The 24,507-nt window shown below is 45.2% G+C and overlaps 1 protein-coding gene across 1 annotated transcript in view; it reads left to right on the forward strand.

Annotated features, from left to right (window-relative positions):
• wdpcp (WD repeat containing planar cell polarity effector) overlaps positions 1 to 24,507 on the forward strand; it is a 67,694-nt gene that overhangs the window by 29,180 nt on the left and 14,007 nt on the right. Inside the window, exons 9-15 of the mRNA XM_034608275.1 lie at positions 2,973 to 3,109; positions 5,851 to 6,042; positions 14,231 to 14,834; positions 17,111 to 17,203; positions 18,847 to 19,035; positions 19,744 to 19,867; positions 21,068 to 21,131. Coding sequence (XP_034464166.1) covers positions 2,973 to 3,109; positions 5,851 to 6,042; positions 14,231 to 14,834; positions 17,111 to 17,203; positions 18,847 to 19,035; positions 19,744 to 19,867; positions 21,068 to 21,131 — 1,403 coding nt within the window. The remainder of the gene's footprint in view (positions 1 to 2,972; positions 3,110 to 5,850; positions 6,043 to 14,230; positions 14,835 to 17,110; positions 17,204 to 18,846; positions 19,036 to 19,743; positions 19,868 to 21,067; positions 21,132 to 24,507) is intronic.

Here is a 24,507-nt window from a genome sequence, read left to right on the forward strand (position 1 = left end):
CACTGTCAAGAAAGGTAGATGTAGAATGTCGCACTTTCCAAGAGAACGATGCACAAACAATTATTATTGATGCTGCTGGGACTGGTTTGCAGAGACGTGGTCACAGAGGTGAACAAAGACTGTTCTCAAGCATCATTACAGGTATGTGAGCACAGAGTGTAGCTTTCACAGGAACACGCTCTGACAGAGGTGATGACAGTTGACAAGTTTTGTGGTGAGCAGAACCAAAACTGTTATTAAGTGTTTGTGTCAGAGCAGTTATAGAGTGGATTAATGACACGTCACAAGATACTGGCATCGGACGCATTAAAGGAGGACATGCACAAGAAAGTACTGGTTTTTCATTGAGGCCCGTTGTTGTGCACAGGATCACTGTTGATCCGAGGGAGGAGTCGCTGCCAGTTCAAGCAGCTGCAAAGGTGTGATTCTGAAAGAGAGAAAGCTTTGAGGTTAGAGGTTTCGGGACATTAAAAGCAAACTAAGGGGGAACGGAACGTATATACATGTCGTCTAATGTAGAACCAGTTGATGTGTGAGAGTTTCCTCTCAAAACCAACTTACCCAAACCTGGAAAACCAGTTCTAGTCATTGCATGAGAACGGTTAGTGTGATTTGTGTTTAATAATTCAGTATGACCCTCAAAGGATATGATAAAAATCGAGATGAATAAAAAGTATTTTGTTTACTTTCATGTTATAAAGAAAAAGTAAGAAGCAAGTTCTCATGTGAGAACTTGGAATAAGCAAATATTTGTCATAAAAGTATAAATTACTTTCCTTTTAATCAACTAAAAGATTAAAACTGAAGTAACGGAGAAGTATTTTAAATTTTTCTGAACAGGGTTTGGAAACTTTCTAAAGCCAAAGTGCGTCTGTGTATAAATGCTGAAGAAAATCCCTTTTTTTTAATATTTGCATGGTTTGAAGTGTCTGTTTGTTCTGATGTGTCTGTTTCTGTGTTAGCCTCACTGAGTCGACCAATGAGCAGCAGCCAGGTCGGTTCTTTGTTTCACGATGTGACAAAGCACGGCTTACTCTCCGCTCTTAAACTTTCTGTCCTCAATGCCGGTTGCGTCCGTGTTCCTTCCATGAGCTCAGATTGCATCACGCAGAGCTGCAGATTACACATATTTTACACCATCAAAGTACAGCAGCCTCCTCTGGCTGTCGGCTGGGCCAAACTGTGCATATGCTCCACGATTAAGCAGCCTTAAGTGATTTTTCATAGCCGGTTTCATTTACCCATGTTTAAATGTGCTTTGGTTAAGCCCATTGGCCTCTTATGTCAACATGCTGCTGAGGAGATGGCATTAAATGGATTTAGGCGACTATCTTTGTGTGTGTGTGTGTGTGCGCGTGTGTGTGTGTGTGTAAGACAGAGCGTGCGTGTGTGTATGTGAGGTCAGACTGTGTGCTTGCTTTGATTTGTGGTTGCTTTGTTTTATGCATGTGGTTGCAAATTTGCAAGTTGAAATGTTGTGTGGCACTGCATGTGTAAAGCATGGTTCGAGGCTTGCATGTATATATGTATATGTAGCTATCTGTGCATGAAAGTGCCGGTGTGTGTGTGTGTCTGTGTGTGTGTGTGTGTGTGTGTGTGTCTGTGTGTCTGTGTGTGTCTGTGTGTGTGTGTGTGTGTGTGTGTGTGTGTGTTCTCGGGGGTGTGTCGCGGTGGGTCATGAAGGTCTGGCCCTTAATGCCAAATCAGCCACCTGGTCCCAGATTGGGTCACAGCCTGATTTCATATCCTTCATTTGGGAATGAATGGGATTAATCTTAATCCCGTAGACACCCATAGAGATCAATACTAAACTGCATTTAACTTGATTTGTCTGTAATCTATTACAAAGACGCTTACCGTTGCATTAAGCGTTGTTTTCGCAGAAGCCGCTGCAACAGTAATGGCTGCAGTTTCTCGTGGTTTAAGCCTTGAACCAGTTTTCATTACAAATGCTTCATAATCCAGCCTCAGCACAGGGACGGAGACTCGACTGACCTGATTTAAGATGCTAGTTTTTCTGTGTTTTCCTGCAATGTTTCACTTGCCTCCTGAATATTTGCATATTAATTTGAAATTTCCACACACCAGGATGATTTGAAGTGTAATCATACCAATACCCACACATTTATAAATACACACATGCCGTGGTTAATTGCCGGTTAGATTTCTAAATCTCGGGGTGCAGCCTTACTCGTTCAACTCAAAGCAGGATATCTGAGAGACATGTGTAACAACCCCCCCTTCCTTTCCATTTAATTGGTTTCATAAACAGATTAATTTGAAGGAGAGGGGGGCTTAATTGCTAATCAGCGTTTCCACGCAGCTCCTGAAGAGTTGAACAGGATCAAGTTTCCACCACAAAAAGGTCTCAGAGCCTTCAGTGCTCCGACAGGAGGGAAGAGAGAGAGAGAGAGAGAACAGGGGAGGAAGGAGGTACAGAGAGTACGGGGGGGGGGGATGGAGAGGTGAAGGGAAGAGACTGAGAAACTAGATGGAAAGAAAAGTGAAGAGAGGGAAAGAAGACACGAGGAAGAAAGTGAGACTGAACTTCTTCACTCTATGACACAGATATTGACAAATCGTACTGTGGTTTAATGAAGTGTTGAAAATGATCAGACAAAAAGCAACATGTAGAGTCTCTATCAGTTATTCTGTCAACGAAATGAAACGGCAGCAAAATGACCAAAAAACTCACATAAATTCATCTAAAGTGAGTGAATTTAAAACTACTGATGTTATTAAACCCCATAACTTTGATTGAACAACTGTAACAACCCTTTAATGCTAAAAATCTGAGAATGTAAATCCAGAAAGTCTCTAGAAATAGGTTAATTTCTCTTTTAATCACATTTTCCCTTTGTAGTATTTTAATTCCACTCTTTGGACTTTAAAGTTCAACAATAAACATTTTATTTACAGTTTTGTTTTAATCCTGACACTAAGTGACGTATACGTGATGATGTCATTCCCAGCGGTGCTCTGTGATAGGCTGATCCTGCTCTCCTTCCTGGATCAGAACCAAGTGGCTGCGGTTTACCTCAACAAGAAGAACCAGGACGCCCCAGACAGCGGCAGGAGAACAGACAAACTCTCCCCCTCTGAAATCAAGGTACAGTAGAAGGCCCTGATGGAGGAGTCCACTGAAAGCACGAGTAATGTGTGTGTGTGTGCTTCAGTGTGTGCATGTGTGCACTGATGTGTTTGTGAAAGAGATGATGAGAAAGATGAGAAGTGTCGTCTCACATCAATGTCCGTCTCCCCTCTCGTCCAAAATCCTGTTCTCATAGAAAATGAAACCGGAAACAAGGAATACAAACTGGAAACGAGTCACATGTTCTTTCTTCATATCTATAAAATCGTAAATGTGTGAAAACTGTATATATATTATCTTTGGAGCGACTACAAAACCTGCTTAGAATGAAGGACTTTACTGGTCATTAGCTACACACCTCAATATCTACCTTCGTCACAACTTTACCATTCAGTATTTTCTCATTGCTGCGTCAGTTCGATACCCACATATCCTTAACATGTGGTCGTATACAACATCTCCAAGCAATGAGTGTTGGTCCAGTGTGTGTTTGTATCTCTGTGCACAACAGGTAGGTTCCATGTGAGCACCGTGGGATTAGGTCTCTTACTGTGGGATCAGTGTGTCCGGGTCTAATTCTTCTTTCCTGTTTCTGTCTTTTAATCTCTCATAAAGTTGTGCACTGAGCGGCAGTGTGATTTCTGTCTGTCGGTGTTATAGTAACAGGTCTGATGATGTGTTGTCCTGTCCTGCCTCCACCAAAACAAAACCCCGCTGCGTCCTCCCTCACTCGCTGGCGAACCGCTCACCCTGGCATTATCACATTACTGCCAGACCCTTTTGTTAAAGTGTGTGTGGGTGCGTGCGCATGTTGGTGTGTATAAAGGCAATCGTTCCTGCCGTGCGTCTGTCTCCAGAAGCAAAGTCCTGATAAGACACCCCCCCACCACGGCCACTACCCCCTAACACATACACATCCATTCAACCACCACCCCCCCCCCACACCCCTGTCAATACATGTGCATGGAACCTGCAACATACACATGTGTGCACACGCACGCTCAGCGACCCATCCCCCCACAACAAACACACACACACACACACACACACATACACATTGCCCTGGTCCAGTGGGCTAAGCTGGAGAAGGGAGAGTGGGGGGGGGGGGGGGGGGGCATTGAGGGGGGGCGCTAAACTAATCCAGCCCACAGAAAGTGGTTTTTGATTATTGCTGACCAGCAAACGCCAGCAGGAAAAAAAACCTGGAAGAGGGGGAACGGTGGGCAGGGCCGGGGTGAGGGAGAGGGTGTGCGGGGGGGGGAGATAGAGTGTGTTATTAACCCGCTGATTTTCAGATTTATTTCTTCTTCTTTTTCCATTTCTAATCTGTTAGTGATCTCCCGTTCAGCTATTTGGGGCAAGTCTTTGTTCCCGTTATCATCAGATGTTCTTCCATCATTTTCCATTCGTCTCTGTATTTTGTGTCCAAAGCAAATTCCCTCCCCAGGGGGCGAGACGGGCAGACATGGACCACTGAACCTGAAATCTCTACTCATACAGTACAGCTTGTCAATACACTAATTTCTGCATGTTCTTGGCCTTTTTTTTTGTACTGAGGAGTATGTGTTTCTTACTTATTTAATTTCTAAAGACATTCCCACATTTGACAACCCCCTGTACCATCCAGTGGGATTTAGATTTTACATCTGACTGCTTCTTCCCTGTGTTTCAAACCTCCCATTTATCTGTAAAAAAAATCCAATTATTTTACTTTTCCCCTCTTCTTATGTATGCCTTTTGTTTTGTCCTTCATTCCTCCCTTCGTTCAAGCATGATTTATTTCTCTATTTCCATTTCCCTGAAGCTGAAGTGCACAAAGCTGGTCATCACCCCTCTTCCCTCGTTCTGTCCGAACCCAAACAATCTGATATTTTTGTCATTACCACCTTTTATTCCTCTCTCTCTTCCCTCCTTCACCTCTGCCTTCCCTCTATCTGTCGCATCCTCACCACTCATCTGCACCATGACAAAGGTCATGCACGTGTGTGTGTGTGTGTGTGTGTGTGTGTGTGTGTGTGTGTGTGTGTGTGTGTGTGTGTGTGTGTGTGTGTGTGTGTGTGTGCGCCAAGGTATGTTAGCCATCGACTCTGGTAACTGGTTCATTGTGTTTGTGAGTGTGACTGGAGATTAACACTGTATGAAAGGCCTGTGAATTATATTGGGGTGTGTGTGTGTGTGTGTGTGTCTGCATGTGCGAGTGTGCTCTCTGAGCATATCTATGTTTATATGCCATTTTTATGTATGTACATGTGTGTTTGTGTGCATACATGCATGCATTCATGTACGCGTCTGTGTGTGTGTGTGTGTTTCTGTGTGTGTGTTTGTGTGTTTGTTTCTGTGTGTGTGTGTTTGTGTTTCTGTGTGTGTGTGTGTGCCCCGAGCGCCACGAGAGCTCATTACCGTGCGTCTCTTTGTTGTGGCCTGTAGAGCGTAGCAGACCTTCCCAAAAATATGCACATCACTAAAACAACAAGCCCGACAGAACAAAACACACACAGACATTAATAATGGAAGATAAAAAAACAACCTGAGACATCAGCACAAACACAATCAAGGAAAGACAAGAGGAATATTTGAGGCTCCAGAAGTTTTCGAGCCCTGAGGTGATGGAACAGGCCGGAGACGAGAATCAAAATGGATGAATCACCTCATGATGGTCTCCTAACTTCCCCTTCTTCGTGAAATACACTTTAAACTGTGTGGGTGTGTCTGCCAGTGTTGATGTGGAGTGTGTTGTCCGTTTTGTCTTCCGTGTCCAGGTGGTGTCCGTGGAGGTGGGCTCGCGCGGTTGTCGGCTTCACAGACGCGTGGCTCTCAACCGTCTCCAGGATGTGGCGCTCTGCTGGTGGAACTTAGACGAGGCCGGCGAGGAGCTGTGGCCCTGGAGTCCTACAGACACACACAGGAACAACCTGGTCCTCCTCAGCTGCTCCCCCACTGAAGGTCTCAAGGTAAATTACATAAAGTTGTTAGTTTTCAGTCTCTGTCTAAGCTTTCATGTGAGTATATTCAAATCAACAAATCACAAACAGCCTTTTATCACATTGTGCCGATAGTTTAGGCGTCAGAAGTATTTGGAGAAATGCTCAGAAGGTTAAACAAGCTCATCATATTTAATATTTTGTGTAGAATCCTCTGCAGTCGATTACTGGCTGAAGTTCTCGACTCACAGAAATCGGCAAACACTTTGAACCTTCACAGGCCTCCTGCTCTCTCTTGTTCTGACTTAAGTCTGGTCTTCATCAAGCAGCTCAATCAGACTCAGATCAACTGTCTCTCTCTGCCAGTCGAGGTTATTCCACCTCCTGGAAAAATCCTTGATGCCCGGATCGGAACGTGGAAACAACCCTTTACCTGTGTATGCATATGGAAGAGGTCGAAGGAGTTTGTCCATTCAGCTTATGTGTTTTGACTTTGAGAAAGTGTATGACCTTGTCCTGTCGGAGAGTCTCACGGGGGTTACTGCAGGAATATCAAGTGGTACAACAGCCGGTGGCGTTCTTGTATAAATGGAGCAAAAGCTGTGTCCGTATTTTGGCAATAATTCAAGTACGCTCTTGTTGAATGTTGGCGTGCCACTGATTCTCTGTGTGATTCAGAGCCACAGACTAGGAGTGCAGAGTGTCCTCTTCGGCGACCTCGGTATCCTGCCAGCAATCCATCAATGTATGGAAAATGGAGGATTGCTCCCTTTCCTTCCCCCCGGGATGCGAGTTGCCATCCCAAGTGAAGGAATTTAAGTCTCCCCTTCACAAGTGATTGTTAGATGGAGCGCGGGGTCGACAGGTGGATCTGTGCAGAGCTGGCACGGACATCGGTATTGTGTGAAGGAGGCTACAGCGAAAGGAAAAGCTGTTTCAACCCCTCGTCTGTGAAATGAGCTCTGAGCGGTGGCTGAAGGAGCGAAGCAGTCAGCGTCTAACTTCTTCTTACTGTAGGGATCTGACTCAAACTCTTGTTTCTTCAAAGTCATCTGATCGGGATGCCTCCTGGAAACAACCTCTGGAGATTTCTTCTGCCTCAGGGAAAACGCACAACCTGCTGTCAGGGTTACACATCCCACCTGGCCTGAGAACACAGGAAGCTCTAAAGATCTGATGGACAAGGCTGCTACAGCAACAGATAGATGGATGGAACAACTGATCATAGCATGTAAAAGACATAAATATAAAACAGTTTGTGCATTTAAATTAATCATTCTATCATAGATGTAACACAATAATCTGATACTGATCACACTGAAATAACACTCGCCTACTTGTTGCACTTTCTGACAACTTGAAATGGTCAAATTTAGACTCACACACACACACACACACATTCATACAGCACTTGTATATCCTGCACTTTTTCTATCGTACTCCGACACAGTCATCAGGGGACATGTGGGGTTCAGTGTCTTGGAGTTGCTGGGATTGAATCCCCGACCCTCCGGTTACTGGATGACCCGCTGCCTCCTGAGCCAGAACCGGCTCCTTGGCGTTTGATAATGTGAAAGCCCTGATGGATGTTGTTTGTCGTGGTTCATTGATGGACAGAGTTATTTTCTTGGAGATGATGAAGAGGCTTCTTCTCGGTGAGGAAGGTTGAATTCAGACACGAGAGACGATGATGGACGTGGACACAAAGTATTTATATTCTGCATTCTGCATCCTGTCCTGTGGCATCGTCTTCTATGAGACATGTTCTGTCTCATAGAAGATCACAACTCAAGCTGTTTGATTTGTCGTGCACACACACACACACACACAGTGAGGACACAGTGAAGACGCTGCTGTTGCAGTAGAGTCCTGTGTTGCATGGATGAGATTGGGGACGGTGTGTTAGTCACCTCGAGGGTGGCACCTCTGTGTTGCACCTCCATGTTTCACCGTATGAAATAAGCAGGAAGAGCTAAGCTGCGGTGCCGCGTGGAAGCAAACGCCCACACACTCACTCACACACACGCACACAAAAAAAAACACAAACCCTGCCCGTGACCCTGTTCTGTGTCAACCTGGCCTCGTGCCCACAGCAGATGAAAGATCCCAAATTACCGAACCGAGCTTAACTCTCTACTCCTCGTACCGTGAACCTCGGTAAGCGTATGCAAAATATTCACCGCACCAGAGAGAGAGAGAGAGAGAGAGGGGAGTCTGGGCGAGGGAGAGGAGATGAGCATTACCAATCCGCATGCGAGGAAAACACATTCACGCAGGAGAGAATGAAGGAGGGATGGGAGGTGGTGGTGGTGGTGGAGGTGGTGGAGGTGGTGGGTGGGTGGGGACACATGAATATTGAAATAATCAAAGCAGATGCTGTTCGCTGCTTTTTCCGCTTCTTGTTTTTGGAACGCTCTCCACATTTATCACACTCCTTCACCTAGTTTATTCTCTCTGTCTCCTTCAACACCCCCCCCCCCTCCCCCCTCCCTCCTCCCCCTGTTCTCCTTCTCCTCCTTCCTTCCTCCACGCTTCAAGAACATTAAAGTCTCTTCGTGGGGCTGCGGCATCGCGCTCCTAATGAAAGCGTTTGTTGTCATTTTTCAGATGCGCGGTGTGAAATTAAGCGAGCAGTTTATATAAGAGCCGTGGCAGGAATCAAACGCCGGGCACACATCGGGAGACGCCAGCTACTTCAATCACTTCAAGCTCATATATATGTTCCTTTTGTTCGGTTCGCTATCTGCCGCACTAAGCCAATTTTCTAGCCAGTCTCTCGGCATTTAAAAAAAAGTCTGATTTCTTTCCCTATGTGGTCTTAATTCATATGCCCCCCCCCCCCCCCCCCTTCCACATGCTGATAAGTGGAGCCAAGGCACACAGGGGGGGGGGTGGAGGGTGGGAAGTAGAGGAAAACACATACACATAGTTTGTTTTTATACGATCAGTTAACGTTTTTTTAATGATCCTCCCTTCATGTTTCCTCTCTTTTTAACACCCCCCACCCCACCCCCCCACCCCAAACAAACACACACTCATACACACAAACAAACCATTTCCCTGGAATTTAATAATCTTAATGAAAAGAAAGAAGCAGAATTATTTATTTATTTTATTTACATTTTAAGTCATTTTTTCTTTTTTGTGTGGTTGTTTGTGAAGACGTCTGTTTTGTTTTTTTTAAGGCTCCGTTATCTGTCACCCAACAGTTTCTCTGCGTCCGTGTGATTTCTGCTGTCTTTTTTAAATTATTATTGACGTCTCCTGCAAAACAACAAGAACCTGAACAAGACCATGCATTTAAAAAACAACCTTGAATTAACTCATTTGCATTGAGAGAACGTGTAACTGCACAACATTAGATATATTCCACAACCTGCACTTCACTTCCTCCTCATCGGGGAGAACACTGTGGTGAAGTACGAGTGGGTTAAGAGGCTAAATCACATGTAAAATGGGTGCATTTGCCTCTAAAACATCAAATATAGAGAATTAAATGTGCAGTAAAGCATGTGCGGTAGAAAGCACATCTCCGGCAGTGCACTGGAGTCGTAATGTGGACCATGAAAGGGTCGAGTGTGGAATCCAAAGAGCAGAATTACCCCCAAGCTCCACTGCCTTGTAAAAAATCTCACAGGAAACACTTGTGCTGCAGTTTCGGGGGGCCGAGTGAAAAATATTCCCTCTGCACTCTAATTATGTTCAGTGGCACCAATTATGACAGTGGAGGTGTGAGGGAAATTTTCAGGTTTGGTAATCCCGCCCGTGCCTGTGTATTTTCTCACATCAGTACCTCAACTCTTAACCCTAATTCACATACCTAAAACTTCCCATCCACCCCCCCCCCCCTCATCCCTTCATCCCTCGTCTCTCCTCAGAGTCCCTCGGCCGGTCTCTCTCCGCCCGTCTCTCCCTGTCTTTCTCTGCTCTGTGAGCTGGAAAATTGGCTTCAAAAGGCCACTGCTGTGAACAAGGGCCAGCCACACAGTCGGGCCCGTCCGCTTTATCTTTCACGCCACGGAGGGGAAAAGAAGGCGAGAGAGAGAGAGAGAGAGAGAGAGAGAGAGAGAGGGAGAGGGAGAGGGAGAGAGAGAGAGAGAGAGAGAGGGAGGGAGAGGGAGAGAGAGAGAGAGAGAGAGGGAGAGAGAGAGAGAGAGAGAGGGAGAGAGAGAGAGAGAGGAGAAGAATAGTTTTGACCAGTCACTGAAACCAATAACCAGGAGAAAGCTACTTACTCAAGGACTCTCTCTCTCGCCCTCTCTCTCCCTCTCTCTCTCTCTCTCTCTCTCTCTCTCTCTCTCTCTCGCCCTCTCTCTCCCTCTCTCTCTCTCTCTCTCTCTCTCTCTCTCTCTCTCTCTGTCTCTCTCTCTCTCTCTCTCTCTCTCTCTCTCTCTCTCTCTCCCTCTCTGTCTCTCTCTCTCTCTCTCTCTCTCTCTCTCTCTCTCTCTGTCTCTCTCTCTCTCTCTCTCTCTCTCTCTCTCTCTCTCTCTCTCTCTCTCTCTCTCTCTCTCTCTCTCTCTCTCTCTCTCTCTCTCTCTCTTTGCATTTCTTCCTCCGTCTCTGTCTGTCTCCACCCTCTTCCTCACTCACTTCACTTTTCCCTCTTCATCTTTTGTGATTCTTTTGTGGTCGTTCTGTCTCCCTCTCTTTCCGTCTCTCTTTCCCTCTTTAGACCTTATTCATCATTTTTAAAATTTTTTGCTCTCATGCAAATGCAAGGAATATGTTGCATTCACGTAGCACAATATACTCTGATGAAGAGTTCGCAGGCAAACAACACTTTTTGTTTATGAATACATTAAAATAACACATCTCTGCTGTATTTCAGAAGCTACAGGCTTTTGTTTTAAGTCCCAAATTAAACATTTTATCAGACTTTATTCTCGTAGCAGTTGTGTAAATAGATAGAACCAATGCAGACAACACGCACCTCTGAAAATCCCACACTTTAATGCATACAGTGCGATTCATAGTGCAGCCAACTGAGCACGCAGCTTTAAAACTAGTCCGTCAGCTGCAGCTATCTCATCATTTCCCTGATGTTAGTGTTTCATCACTTTACAGCGGGCATGTAAGTGTTTGCAGTTTACGCCACAACCCCCGAGAGTCCTGAGTGCTCGCTCTCTAATCTCCTAAATCAGCTGCGTTGCCTTCAGGTGCATTTCGCTTGCCTCCGCTCAGTCCACATGAAATGGAAAACGCGGCGCAGCACGGCCTCGGAGATGACCCAGAGTCGAGATGCAGCTGTGCTGGCTATGATAGGTGTTGTGACTGTAAATGTGTGACAGAGTGCAGTCGGTGCTTTTGCGTCGAGGCTGCACTCTGTTCAATATTTTTGCTTTCGGAGACACTCGAGGAATTTTTTAACCAGTCATGGTCCAGGGCACAAATCATTGTGGGTCAAGTTTAGTTGCTAAATATTGTGTAGTAAATATTTTAACATGTCAAGGCCTTTAAATATATTTAAGATAATCTTGTTCAGGTGTAATGAGGCTGCTGCTCAGAGACGTATTTACAGTATAATGATTATGTGAATAAGGAGTTTGTTTAACAAACTGTATCTTCAAACATCACAGTGAATATAGGACATTCCAGATCAATACATTGGTGTTTGAGGCCCATTACATTATAGAGAAATACCTTTTATTGATTGTAGTGCTGGTTTGAAAATAACTTTTTTGTTGTATTAAACTGAATAAGTACATAATTGTGGTCAACAACATGATTTCATAGTGAAACAGACGACACTGCAGTTGTGGACATAGTAATTAAAGACGCTTGTGTAAATAAGATTAATGAAACAGAAACAGAGGCGCTTAAAGCTCTGTCATTGCTACTGGTGCCCTTCTTCTGGCAAATCGTTCTGGTTCCAGCTGTAGTTTCACTCTCATTGTCCCTCCATTGCTTTATGTTGGGGGCTATGGCCTTAACCAGGAGATTGGAATAATTTGCTTTGCTTTAAGATCAGGAAGTAACTCAACCCTCTGTCTGTCTGGTCTTCAGGGAATATAACCAGTTTGTGTTTTAATGTATGAGCAGTCGTACCACGGGTTGAATGTTTGTTCAATCTCCCTCATCGTACTTGTTTTTATTGGGTAGACAAAATAAACGCAGGACCCAAACACATATTTGTCTAGATCTCAATTAAATGATTGGCGGTTGAACCAGGTCATGCAGTTTTTCCTCTTTGCCTCTGAGCTTTAGCTGACGCTGCCGTCCTTCTCCTTTCCCCCTGAGAGACACGGAGCTGAATCCGCTGAATCAGCTCCACCTCATCCCGGATGGTGCCACGGTAGCAGCGGGCAGCGGGCACCAGCGAGCCGGGCACGGGATGAAAAGCAGAGGAGGATCAGATGTGGTTGTTGGAAGGGGGGGGGGGGGGGGTCAGTGTTTGTGGAACTGAAGTAGGACTTGTGATTCACGTGACGCCGTTCTGTGGACGAACTTGACGGATCCTTGCTTTCTTTTTTGTTTGTGTGCAAGTTTATTTAATGGACGTGTCACTTTGTCCCTGCAGAAATGTAGCTATCCAGAGAACGACACCCTCCCTGGAAGGCTACCCCACCTCGTACATGAGTTGAGCCCTCTTGCCTGCTGGCTCAAATAAACACACACACACAGCACCCACCCCCTGGGGAGCAGCAGGAGCTATAGCTCGGGGGGGATTATGGAGAGGAAAAAGCTTTCAGGAGGACAGTCGTCTGCTTCTCTCCTGCTCCTCCATGGGCAGGCAACAAAAAAAACTCCCTTCCTCCCTCTAAGTCCCTTTTTTGGCATTGCCTGCCAAAAAAAACTGTGCCGGGCAGCTTTGCAAAAGGAAAGGAAGGCAGGCAGGCAGCCTATCCCTCTTTCTGTCTACATGGCGAAAAGAAATGGGCTCATTTAGCCAAAGCTGCCACGGTTAATGCAGAGCTCTGATAGAGGCTTTGGTGAGGTGAAATCCCTCCTAAAAAGCTCTGTTAGAGACTGTGGAGCTGTTGGGCTGCCGTCTCCTACAAGCCGCTGTCTCCTGTCATCCACCTACAGTGCCTGGTGGCTGGTGGGTGTTTTATCGACAGTACCACCCGTGACACGGCCTATCTCCGTCAGTGTCAATGCCTGCTTGCTTAGCAGGACCATTGTGCCCACTCCCACCGACTGGTTTTGCTCCAGGAGCGCATAATCTGAATTCTGTCTTTGACCAATGGTCAAATGATTCCAAGCCTCCTCCCTGTGTCGCCCTCTTTGTGTTGGAAAGCGCTCGTTTCTTGTCATTCGCCATGTCAAGTGTTTAGCTCTTGGCTCTGCACACAGGTAAACAGACGTTTATCACAAGGTGCTGGGTGCCAAGCTGTGGCATGCTCAGGGAGAATATGTTCGTTGACCTTGAGTTAAAATGCAGCGCTTATCATTAGTTGTCTTGACTGACAGCTGGGCGTTGATGAGAAAAGTGTACGGCTCTATTTCTTCTATCTCCAGGGGGTGCGGGGCTGCTGCCACGGTATGACTCATTTCTCAGTCCTTCTCTCGCTTGTTCTCTGTCTGTGCTTTTTTAGGGCGTCTTCTAATTCCTTCAAAGAAGAACAAGTTTAAACAACAACACAATTATGATATTAAGTTCCAGCCTGGCTGCTTATACAACTTTTAGTGACACTTAACTACTGAAGAGATGCCAAAGACATAGAAATAAATAAAAGCGAGCATATAGACGTATATAAACGTGGTAGATTTGTAGTGATGTGGGCAGAATTACAGGAATTACAAATTGTTTTCCCACCATAAATTTACAGGGGAAAGTTTAGAGGAACTCTAATGTTCATACACTTGGAAGTCTCCCACGTAATCAGATCCTCCAAGGAGATCCACGAAACTCAGAGGAAGGAAGGGACATGGGCCAAGAAATATCCCGTACAAGTTTGGGGAGGATCTCGGATTTCTTTTTCACTTTCTTTAATTCTGTGGATTTTTTTTTGACAATTTTCACCAATTGCCCAGGTAATAATAAATGGATGTTAAAGAAACAAAAGCAGACATGCATGTATTTATGTATGATAAACATGAATGTGAGCGATTTGGTCCAGCTGCGTATCCCATTGCACATATTGAACAGTCAAAACACTGAAAGGAGAGAGACAAAGAGGAGAAAGAGTCAGCGCCTGCCGTCAGTGCACATTCTGAATCCTTTGACCTCAGGTTCCTGGAGGATGTCAATTGTGATGTTTCTCTTTGTGTCTTTCAGGTCCTCAGCTCCGTGCGGACAGAGGGACACCCCCTGGACTGTGGCTTCAGCCTGCTCCAGCCCTACCAGCTGCTAACAGTAGAGCTACCCTCGAGACCCCAGGGGACCGAGGAAGGGTCCCGGGCTGACTCCTGTGTGTACGAGTGTGCACGAGGCCGCCTGCACCGCCTGTCCGTCACCCGCATCCCGCTGCCATCCCAGCCCGTTACCTGTTCACGACACCCCTTGGAAACCACGCTCCTCCTGGGCCTCAGTGACTCCTCCTTGGTCCTGTACGACCAGCGCCGGGGGGTCTCTCTCCTGGCCCCCTGCCCTGTGCCACCTAACCTCCTGGCCTGGCACCCTGCCGGAGCTGTGGTCGTGGTGGGGGGAGGCCAGGGAGAGCTGGTGTGCTTTGATGTGGGCTTGGCCCCTGTGAACATGGCACTGGTGGCGGAGGAGGTGGCTTCAGCCGCTACGCTCAGACTTCCTCAGCACCTGCGCTGCTCCGGAGGCCTGGAGGGGCTGCAGTGGGCCACGGGCCTGGACGGAGGCCCGGAGGGGACAGATATGCTGATGTTGGCCTTTCATGACGGACCACTGGCAGTTCTGAGATTCAGACTAGGTAGGAATAAGATTCAAGAATGACACATGACTGAATATTGTCAAATTTAAACCAAAACCCCGGCTGCTTTTAACAATTTTACTTTGATCGCTTAATTTGTCTTTAAGTCTCATCTACTATATGTTGCCCTAAAAACAAAATCCTCAAATTTAAGAAACTGGGATCAAATGTTTAGCCACTTATATTAATTACTAAAAACTGAATAATGGGATCTTGATTTAGTTTCTGTTCACAGGGTGATAGAAGTTAAACGTATCTCAATATGTTGAGCAAACTCAGGGTCTCAAAGAACAATGAGAAGTATCTACAAGAGATTAATGTGGAAAATGTATATACATACTTCAAAAGAAACCGTGAAACTACACATAGTCAAAGTAATGCAGTCTAAAGGCACAGTTACTCTATAAAGGTTTGTAAAATGAACTGGGGCATCCAGGTCAATACAATGATTCTGTGTATGAACAAACCCTCCTCACCATCTTCGTCATCTCGTTCTAACGAAGGAGTCTTCCTCCCTTCGGAGTCTTCCTCCCTTTCGGAGTCTTCCTCCCTTTCGGAGTCTGTCTCTCTGTTTTGGATCTGTCGCTGCATCTGAACCTCGCTGTGTAAGTATACGTCCGCTGAGCGGGTCGTCTCTCGTACCTCTCGTACCGAGGGGAAGTTAATTTGTTGACGGGCGGCAAGGTTAGTAGGAGTCACGCTCTCAGAGGTCATTCGATAATCGCCCCCGGGGCACGAGCCCTCTAGGTGCATTCTGGGATGCATTTTTCCGATAAATCGTTTACAGTGGCTGCGCGGTCCCTCGGGGCCCCCAGATAAAGTTTGCCAATCAAAACATTTTCCGAAGCAGCCGTCTCACCCTGTAACACACAAGTACACACACACACACACTCATACGGTGTCATACACACTCGCACATTCAGCGTCTTCAAGTGTGACTTTGGCAGGAAGATGTGACAGTGGCACGCAGGTCTCTGCTGAAGTTTGGAAGCAGGAGTGTGGGGGCGGAGGGAGGGAAGTAGAGCATTGTGTGTGTTTTAAGTTTGTGTGTGTATTTGACTGTGTTTGACTGTGTGCACAGGGAAAGAGGGGAGGGGGGGGGGTTGTCTTCCAACAATAGCTTCCCCTTCTCTGATCGTCTGCCAAGGTTTTGATGAAGAAAGTCACTGCACGTCTTTTCTCCATGATAATTCCCCCCCCCCCCCCATCACGTGTGTGTGTGTGTGTGTGTATTCTTCCCTTTCTGTGCTCCAACACCCACACACCCACACACACACACACAGACACACACACACACACACCGTCTCATTTGTTTGTTTGCGCTCCTTCTCTGTATTGACTTGTTTCATAAGGCCCGCCACATGACAGAAGGAGTGAGTCAGGAAGCGCAGAGGAAGAAAGACTTGGCCAAGCTCCAATTTCTCCTTTTTTTCCACGGGAGGCAGCCCTCACTACTCCCCCCCCCCCCCCCCCCCCCCCCGCCTGTACTGAGTTATCTCATCTGGGCACACGTTGGCCGTGGCTGGACCTGCACCGGCACCGGCTGTGGAGGGGCAGACCAGGGAGTGTGCTGCACAACGCTGCAGTTAATAGTCCTTTTTGTAGAGGTGGGAATTTAGTAAATTCTTAAATACTAAATAAATAATAAGACGCACTAGGTCTCACATGCGTGTAGGTCCGTCTTAATTAGGGTCGTGTTAATTTGACGCTGCTTCCGTCTCACCTATGAGGCCATGCATCGATTGTAATGTCTCCGATACAGATATTAACACGCTGTGATAAAACTGCAGAGTAAAACCACACTGAACCGATAACTGATTGTCAACAAACACCTCAGTCCGGTAACATGGAGTTTCTGTGGTGTTATTCTCTTATTGGCTTCTTCACCTTATCTTCAAATATCAGGAAGTGTACATTTTATTTCTTAGATTTATTAATTAATTAAGGTCTTAAACAATTACACTTTTTAAACGTTGTTAAAAAGCAATAATATAACTACTAGTGTGGTCATAGAAATCAATAGAGTCCAAGCTGATGTATTTTATTTATTATTTATTTTGCTTTGTAAGAAAGAGACGATTAATTAAACACTTTAGTGAAGTGAAGTCAATCCAAGGTAAAGATTTTCATCTTTGAAAAGGACGGTGATTTTCTGATTGATAGTCAGCGATACAAAAGTTTTAATGATTCTAAATTATTTCATATTTCAGAGAACTCACCCTCATTGATTTGAATTGATCCCTTTGTGCTCATTCTTCTCATGCTCTTCTTCTCGGCCGCCGTGTGTTCGTGCTGCTGCCGATCTCGTCCTGCTCAGTGTTTTGTTTTTGTGTCTGACACAGTGATGCTGAAACGAGCTGGTCAAACAAGTGAGTGTAGACAGGTGTGGCACCGCAATGAGCCATTGTCATTGCCACCCAAGGACACCCCCCCCCACCACAAACACACACACACACACACACACACACACACACACACACGCACACACACACACAAACCGTACCAGCTCAGCTGATGTATTAGCCACATTAGACCACTCTATAGGGGATTTGGGGGCTTGCTAATTGCCAGCTTGTCATTTTAATTGCCAGTACACCCCCCCACACACACACACACACACACACAGATACACAGACATATGCACTTGTCAATTAATTAGACAAGAGCCTGCTTATGGGCCTGCAGCCCTCAGCAGAGAACTCTCCTACACCGTCCAGAACATTGACTGGATATAAAAAATGGACGTAAAGGAAAGTGAAGCCAGAGCGGAAGTGGCTGAAGCCTGTGTTCTCTCAAATGACCAGCAGGGGACGAAAAAGAAGTCATTTTAGTCTAAAGTCTTTGAGAACTTGAGGCTTTAAAACGGCAGCAAACACAAACCGGTGGTTGGCGTCACAGTGGTTTGGCACTCGGTCCAGAACCTGTTGTTTACTGACAACATGAGGGTTTGTGTCAGCACATGAATTCATGGTGGAGTTAAACTGGACCCAAACCAGTTTCCATCACGAAACGCTTCTCGACATCTTGTCATTCACAGTTTTGTGGTTTGGAATCTGCTCACATGAAGTTCAGCCTTTTGCCAAAACAAGCTTGTGAGTTATGTTGTTCTGTGCAGCGATGTGATCGCGTTTCAGTCGACACTAATTACTTCCTGCATGGGTTCTCTATAAAGTCACAAGCACGTGTGCAGCTTCGCCCTTTTACACAGAAGGAGACACCGACATCACCATGAAGGGTTCAAAACCGTGGCCTTCTATTATTCAGCAGTCCTAATCTACACACACACACACACACACACACACACACACACACACACACACACACACACACACACACACACACACACACACACACACACACACACACACACACACACACACGCACACACACACACACACACACACACACACATCCAGACCTAATTGATTGACAGGTGAATGCCAGCCTCACCCATCTAGTGCTCCAGGTTATTCTGCCTGGTCACACACTGAGAGAACCTCAGAGTATTGAAGTGTTTTCTTTAATTTTATTGTAAAAATTTTGTTTCAGTTTCTACATTTTGACTGATTTAAACAGAGTAAAAGGGAGAATAGTGTAGAATATTAAAAGTTGGGTTGACATTTGAAGATTAGTCAATATAAATTAGTATTAAAAAAGGTTTGGTTCAAATTAAATAATATGAAATAATATGAATACAATAAAAACACATTCCAGAAAATGGGCAGTGGTTCGATGGACAAAGCCTGAAAGATTCTCAAAGATTTTATTTTAATGTTTGATCTAAATGTTGATCCCATAAGAAAGAATTGTAGTTTTCTCACTCTTACGTTTCGCTGATGGCTCTGTGTTGTTATTGGCCGTCGATAAATAGAAAAGATTTATTATCAGGTGACTCAACGAGACGGTAAAGCTTCGTATTTACTGTAAATGTGTGTAGGTGATGAACAAGATCCTGCTGTTTAATGTATTATCATTATTTCATGTGATGATAAACTGTGACTCCTTGTGACAGGGGCTCTGACCGGGGGCCAGATGGGGCCGGGGGAGCTGCTGCAGCAGCGGCTGCTCTGCGGGCAGGTCAGAGAGGCCCTGGGTATCCTGGAGTCCATGGACTGGAGCATCATGGGAGACCAGTGCTACCGATGCCTGAGCTCAGTCACCAACTACCTGCTGAGGCTGGAGCTGAACGCAGAGCGAGAGGGTGAGTGTGTGTGTGTGTGTGTGTCGGAGCAGTCAAACACAAAGAACAGGTTTGGGTTTGTCTGTTTTCTGACTGTGTTCCACTTGTTTTAATCCCAGTTAAAACGAGAACGGCACCCAGTAGAGCTCACTCCTCCACCAAGGCCTAACAGACTCCTTTAATTCAAGCCATTGCACCACAAGACACCCCCATAGATACACAAATTCCCAAATCAGTGAAAATGTATAAAAACCACATATCTCACAATGTTAAGAAGAGTGAAAGAAAGTTCCTGGATCTGCAACTTTTGATGGATCCGAGTCAAAATGTAACGAGTTCTTTCATCGACACACGTTTCATCCTTTCACCAAGTTCCCTGGAAATCCATCCAGTAGTTTGTTGTGTAATCCTGCAGACAAACAAACACCACACACACGGACAGGGTGAAAGCAAACTCCACAGCCGAGGTAAATATTAGAGCAGAGAACGCTCACATCTGAAGCTCATCGCAGAGAAGAACGCAAATAATGTAAACTAAGCAGTACCCGTCCTTCATATATCATAAAACCTCATTAGCGTCATGGTTTGCAGTTTTGTGAGCTCGGCTGTTGAGCTATTTATGCTATAACCTAATGAAAATATAATATAAAATTGTCTTCTGACTCCCACCTGCCACAAGCGTATGGATATCACTTTATTTTATTGTGTGTGTTTATGTTGTGTCCGTAGCTCAACTGGAAGCAGCTCTCGGCGTGTTTTATTCTCCGCCTGCTCCTCTCTCTGATACGCTGATACTGGATTACCGGGAGCCAATCAGCAAGTACGCCCGCCGCTTCTTTCACCACCTCCTCAGGTAACGCCAGCCGCTCCGCAGGGTCCTGATCTGATGCATGAGAAATATGTTTTTAGGCAGGGGTCATGGGTCGAGGTCATACACTGGAAATAAAACCATCTGAATAACAGAAATAGAAGTTAGTGGTGTGTTCATCTGAAACACTACAAAGAAGTGATCCATCTTAAAAACAAACAGATGTCTGATCAGTGATATATCATTTTTATCTGACAGCAGAAACACGGTCTTTTCACCATCTTCCTTCATCTCACGTTGCTATTTTTTACAAATCCAAAAAGGGAAAAATAGATTTTTGAATTAACTCACAGGCGCCGATGCAGCTTTGAGTCATTCATAACGCGAGGCTCCACGCATGCACCTGTTTAGACTGTTGTTTCATTTCCCCTTCTGCCATGAGAGGCTTTTGAAACGCCCGTTTGACTGAAATAGACCCTGTTGTTCCTGCACGCCGCCGCTCGCCGCTCGCCGCTCCCCATCCTGCAATTACCTCCCGTTCCCTCTCTCTCTCTCTTCCTCTGTAGCAGAGCTGCAGCGGTGTTTGGCATCCCACCTCCTTTCCTCGCTTATCATCTACCTGCATTCTTTCTCTCGCCATTAACATCAAATGAAAGACGCCCCCCCCCCTCTCACCAGACACACACACACACACACACACACACACACACACCTCCTCTGTTTGCTTGTGTTTGTTTCATGTTGGCTGCCGACAGGGAAACTTGAGGTGTTTTGTACTGGGAGATACAGCTTTCTCTCTCTCTCTCTCTCTCCCTCTCTCTCCCTCTCTCTCTCTCTCTCTCTCTCTCTCTCTCTCTCTCTCTCTCTCTCTCGCTCGCTCTCTCTGTCTCTCTCTCCCTCTCTCTCTCTCTTTCTCTCCCTCTCTCTCTCTCTCTCTCTCTCTCTCTCTCTCTCTCTCTCTCTTTATCTCTCTCTCTCTCTCTCTCTCTTTCTTTATCTCTCTCTCCCTCTTTCACTCTCAACAAGCTTTAATTCTGTATTATAGGGAGAGAGCCATTATTGTCAGTTTTGTTTGCAGAGGTGTGTGAGTGTGTGAGTGTGTGTGTGTGTGTGCATGCTTACAGATTGAAGGAAGAAACCGAACCAGTGACCTATTATTCATCTTTCATTTTTTCATTTTCAAGTTCACAGTGTTGTCAGGGTGTTGTGGTGTTTCCTGTGTAACCGTCTCCTCTGTCTCTGCAGACACCAGCGCTTTGAGAAGGCCTTCCTCCTCGCCGTAGATCTGGAAGACAGAGATTTGTTCATGGTGAGTGGAAAAGATTAAAAAGGGTAAAGCAAGCGAAAAACACGAGATATTGTATATATACGTTTTAACCTCCAGATACCACCACACCCCAGACTGTGCTCTTTTGAATAATACAAATTTTCTGTGCAAAATTCCACACTCACAAATAAAAAGAAATAATAATAATGTTCGATCTTGATGGAGCTGTATCCAGGTTGGTTTTAGTCTCTTTTTTTTTTCCACTAGCTATTAAATAATTTGTCTTTGTTCAGCACCTTTTAAAATGTGCTGAACATGTGGCTTATATTATTTTGCTAATTTAGAATATAAAGAAAATATTATGAAGCCTGGAACACAACAAATAAAAAAATGACTTCTCAGTGCTATTGATGGATTTATACATATGTTTATCTCTTGTCGTACTGTCCTTTTCTGTTTTCCTGTTAAAATATATGTTTAAGGAAGAAAAAAATGACACAGGTGATCTATAAATATTAATAGATATAATATAAATAAACCTTTATTATATATAATCACTCATAATGTTAAAATCGTTACATGAATAATGTTACGTTACTGTAAATGAAATATTCAGACTGTGTTCATTGATTAATAGACTCCATCGATTACAGGGAGCATTATATTTTTATGAAAGTGTTTAATTTAAGTGTGTGTGTGTGTGTGTGTGTGTGTGTGTGTGTGTGTGTGTGTGTGTGTGTGTGTGTGTGTGTGTGTGTGTGTGTGTGTGTTGCGTGTCAAAGAGCAGGTGTGATCTCAGTCTGGGCCCCAAACTTTCCCCAGCCTCCTCGGCCTTTTACCCTCCTCTCATCTTCCTCCCTCTCACTTGCTCATTCTTCCTCTCCACTCTGCAATGCTCTTCTGTGTGTTTGACCCCCTTTTCCATGGGGCCCCCTTTTGCTCCATGCTTCACCAACACCATAGACATTAATACAGAACACACACACACACACACACACACACAGACACACACACACACACACACTCCTCTTGGTCCTTCAATCACATTGATAGCACTGCTTCCAATTCCCTCCCCACTAAGTAGTGCTGCTGGGAAGCCCAATTGAAAAGGTGGAGTCGAGCCTGTGGACCTTGAAAGAGCGCGAGGGAAAGGTTGGGTGGGAGTAGAGGGCTGGAGGGGAGGGGGTGGTGGTGTAGATGGAAAGCTATATGACAAATGTAAGAAGGAGAGAGAGAGAGAGAGAGTCGGGGAAAGAGGAGAAACAAGGTCTATCTCTGACTATTTATAGGTGTCAAGAGATGAATTAGGATCATATCAGCAAATAATTGTTGGTGTTGAACTGACTTTAACGGGTAGAATCAGCAATAGAGTGATTGAGGCCTGTTCTTATTGTAAATAATTAACATGTCTTAGAAGATAGTAATGAAACATGTTTTCATTTAGATGTGAAAACGAACAAACTCAGGACATTTCATTCGTTTAAAACTTTTCTTCCTAAATTTTTCACACGAAAGGAACAAAATGTTTTCATCAGGAACATTCAACACATAAATCCTTTTCATATTTTGTACCAAATGATTACCTCTGCTACGGAGGTTATGTTTTCACCCCCGTCCGTCTCTTTGCTGGTTGGTTTTTAGTTTCCTGTTTGAAATCAAACCACGTGTGCAGTGTTCTTTCCAAACTGTTTTCTTTAATGTCTAAAACTATTGTTATTATCTTTGTAAAATGCACTTGTGATAAATCAGACATAGTTTGATTGTCTACTCTTTCTCTTGCGTGTTTAACTCATCACACAATCATTAGAAGTCACTCAACTCGACAGATAACTGCAAATACTTATCATCCCGGATCTGTAACAAAGTTAATGCTCTTTCAAGCACTTTCTTTTTGCCTCAGTGACCAAGAGAGCAACAACTCCTGGTTTGAAAGGACCCAAAGAGAGAAGAGGAAGAAAAGGAGGATGTTGACATTTCACCCCTCGCTCTGTCCCTCGCTCTAATTAGGTTGTGTTGTTGCTTTAACCCGCTGCTCGGCTGATTGAGTCGGGGTGGGGGGGGTTAATGAGGGCAACCCCCGCCTTCGCCGAACCGCTCAGAACTTCCAGACCTGCTCACAGAACTCAATAACGCGCCGGCGACTTGGTAAAATGCACACGCACACATAGATAACACGCACACCCTCACCTCTCCCAGAAACGCCCAGCATGATACACTCCCCCCCCCCCCCCCCCCCCCCTCCATCACCAGGACCCCTACCCCCCTCCAGTGTCATTGTTTCCCAGCTAACAATAGAGGCCCTCCAGCCTTTTCTGTCCCCAAAAAGAAACCTTTTGTTAAAATGAAACACTTCAGTGTCGGGCTAAATTGAGGGGGAGGAGGAGCTGGTGGTGGGGGGTGTTTTGGGCGGAGGTGGAGGTTGAGGGGGGTTAACGCAGAGGTGGTGGGGGGTTACTGAGTCGTTTGCATTTTTTTGTCATAATTGACGCTGCTCTGTAGCTCCCTAATTAGCCTTTGATAATGAGTTGATAATGTAACCAATTAGGTCATTCGTCAATCCTGTTGACAAGTTTTTTATTTCTTCAGCTCCCTCCCCGTCTCTCTTCCTCCTCTTCTCCCTCCTCTTCTCCCTCCTCTTCGCCCTCCTCTTCTCCCAGGGTCTGTGGCTCTTGATGAAGCTCGTTAATTAAAATTAAACTGTGCGATAGCTGAATCTGATGCCGGCTCTTTTGTTCCCAGATGAGAGCTCGTACTGCGTCTTGTTAGATTTGCTGCAGCAATAAGGAAAAGATGCGTGTGTTGGGTTCAGCCTCTATCTCCGTCCGTATCTGCTGCTGGAGCAGGTATCGCATGTCTTTGGGAATAAGCTCATTGTCGTCTCTCAGATGAGTAATTAGAGTTATTAAAACGTTAAGTCCTTAACACCCATCTGATAAAAGTGTTAGTCAAACACAATGCTCCTGGATAACAGGTGTGTGTCCGAAAACAAGTGTGTGTGTGTGTGAATTATTATCTGGGAAAACTGTGAAAATGTTGAAAAATTGATCCGGATCTGCCCCAAAATTTTAATTCTCTGACTCCTCAGAACTTTTGTAAACACTCATCACTCCTCCAAGCTCCTGACTGAGGATCTGAAACTGAGGCTAATTGATTTAGGCCAAAATTACTGTTTATTTGTTCCTGTTATTTAAGTTTATGAAATAAGAAATAACACATGAAGATGTCGGGCGTATTCACTTCGTCTCACTTCAAAACAAACTAACACAACTTTTGCCTTTAACCCTAAAGTGGTCAGATGTCACAAAGTTCAAATTTCCGTCCTCCTCATTAAATCTGTGTGATGCAGTTTCCCCACACAAGACGCTGATCTGGCACTTTCCTCACACACAGTAACTTCGTGTGTGAGTCCGCTCTGTGT

The sequence above is a fragment of the Hippoglossus hippoglossus genome, chromosome 15 (genome assembly GCF_009819705.1).
Source record: "Hippoglossus hippoglossus isolate fHipHip1 chromosome 15, fHipHip1.pri, whole genome shotgun sequence".
Taxonomy (NCBI): Eukaryota; Metazoa; Chordata; class Actinopteri; order Pleuronectiformes; family Pleuronectidae; genus Hippoglossus; species Hippoglossus hippoglossus.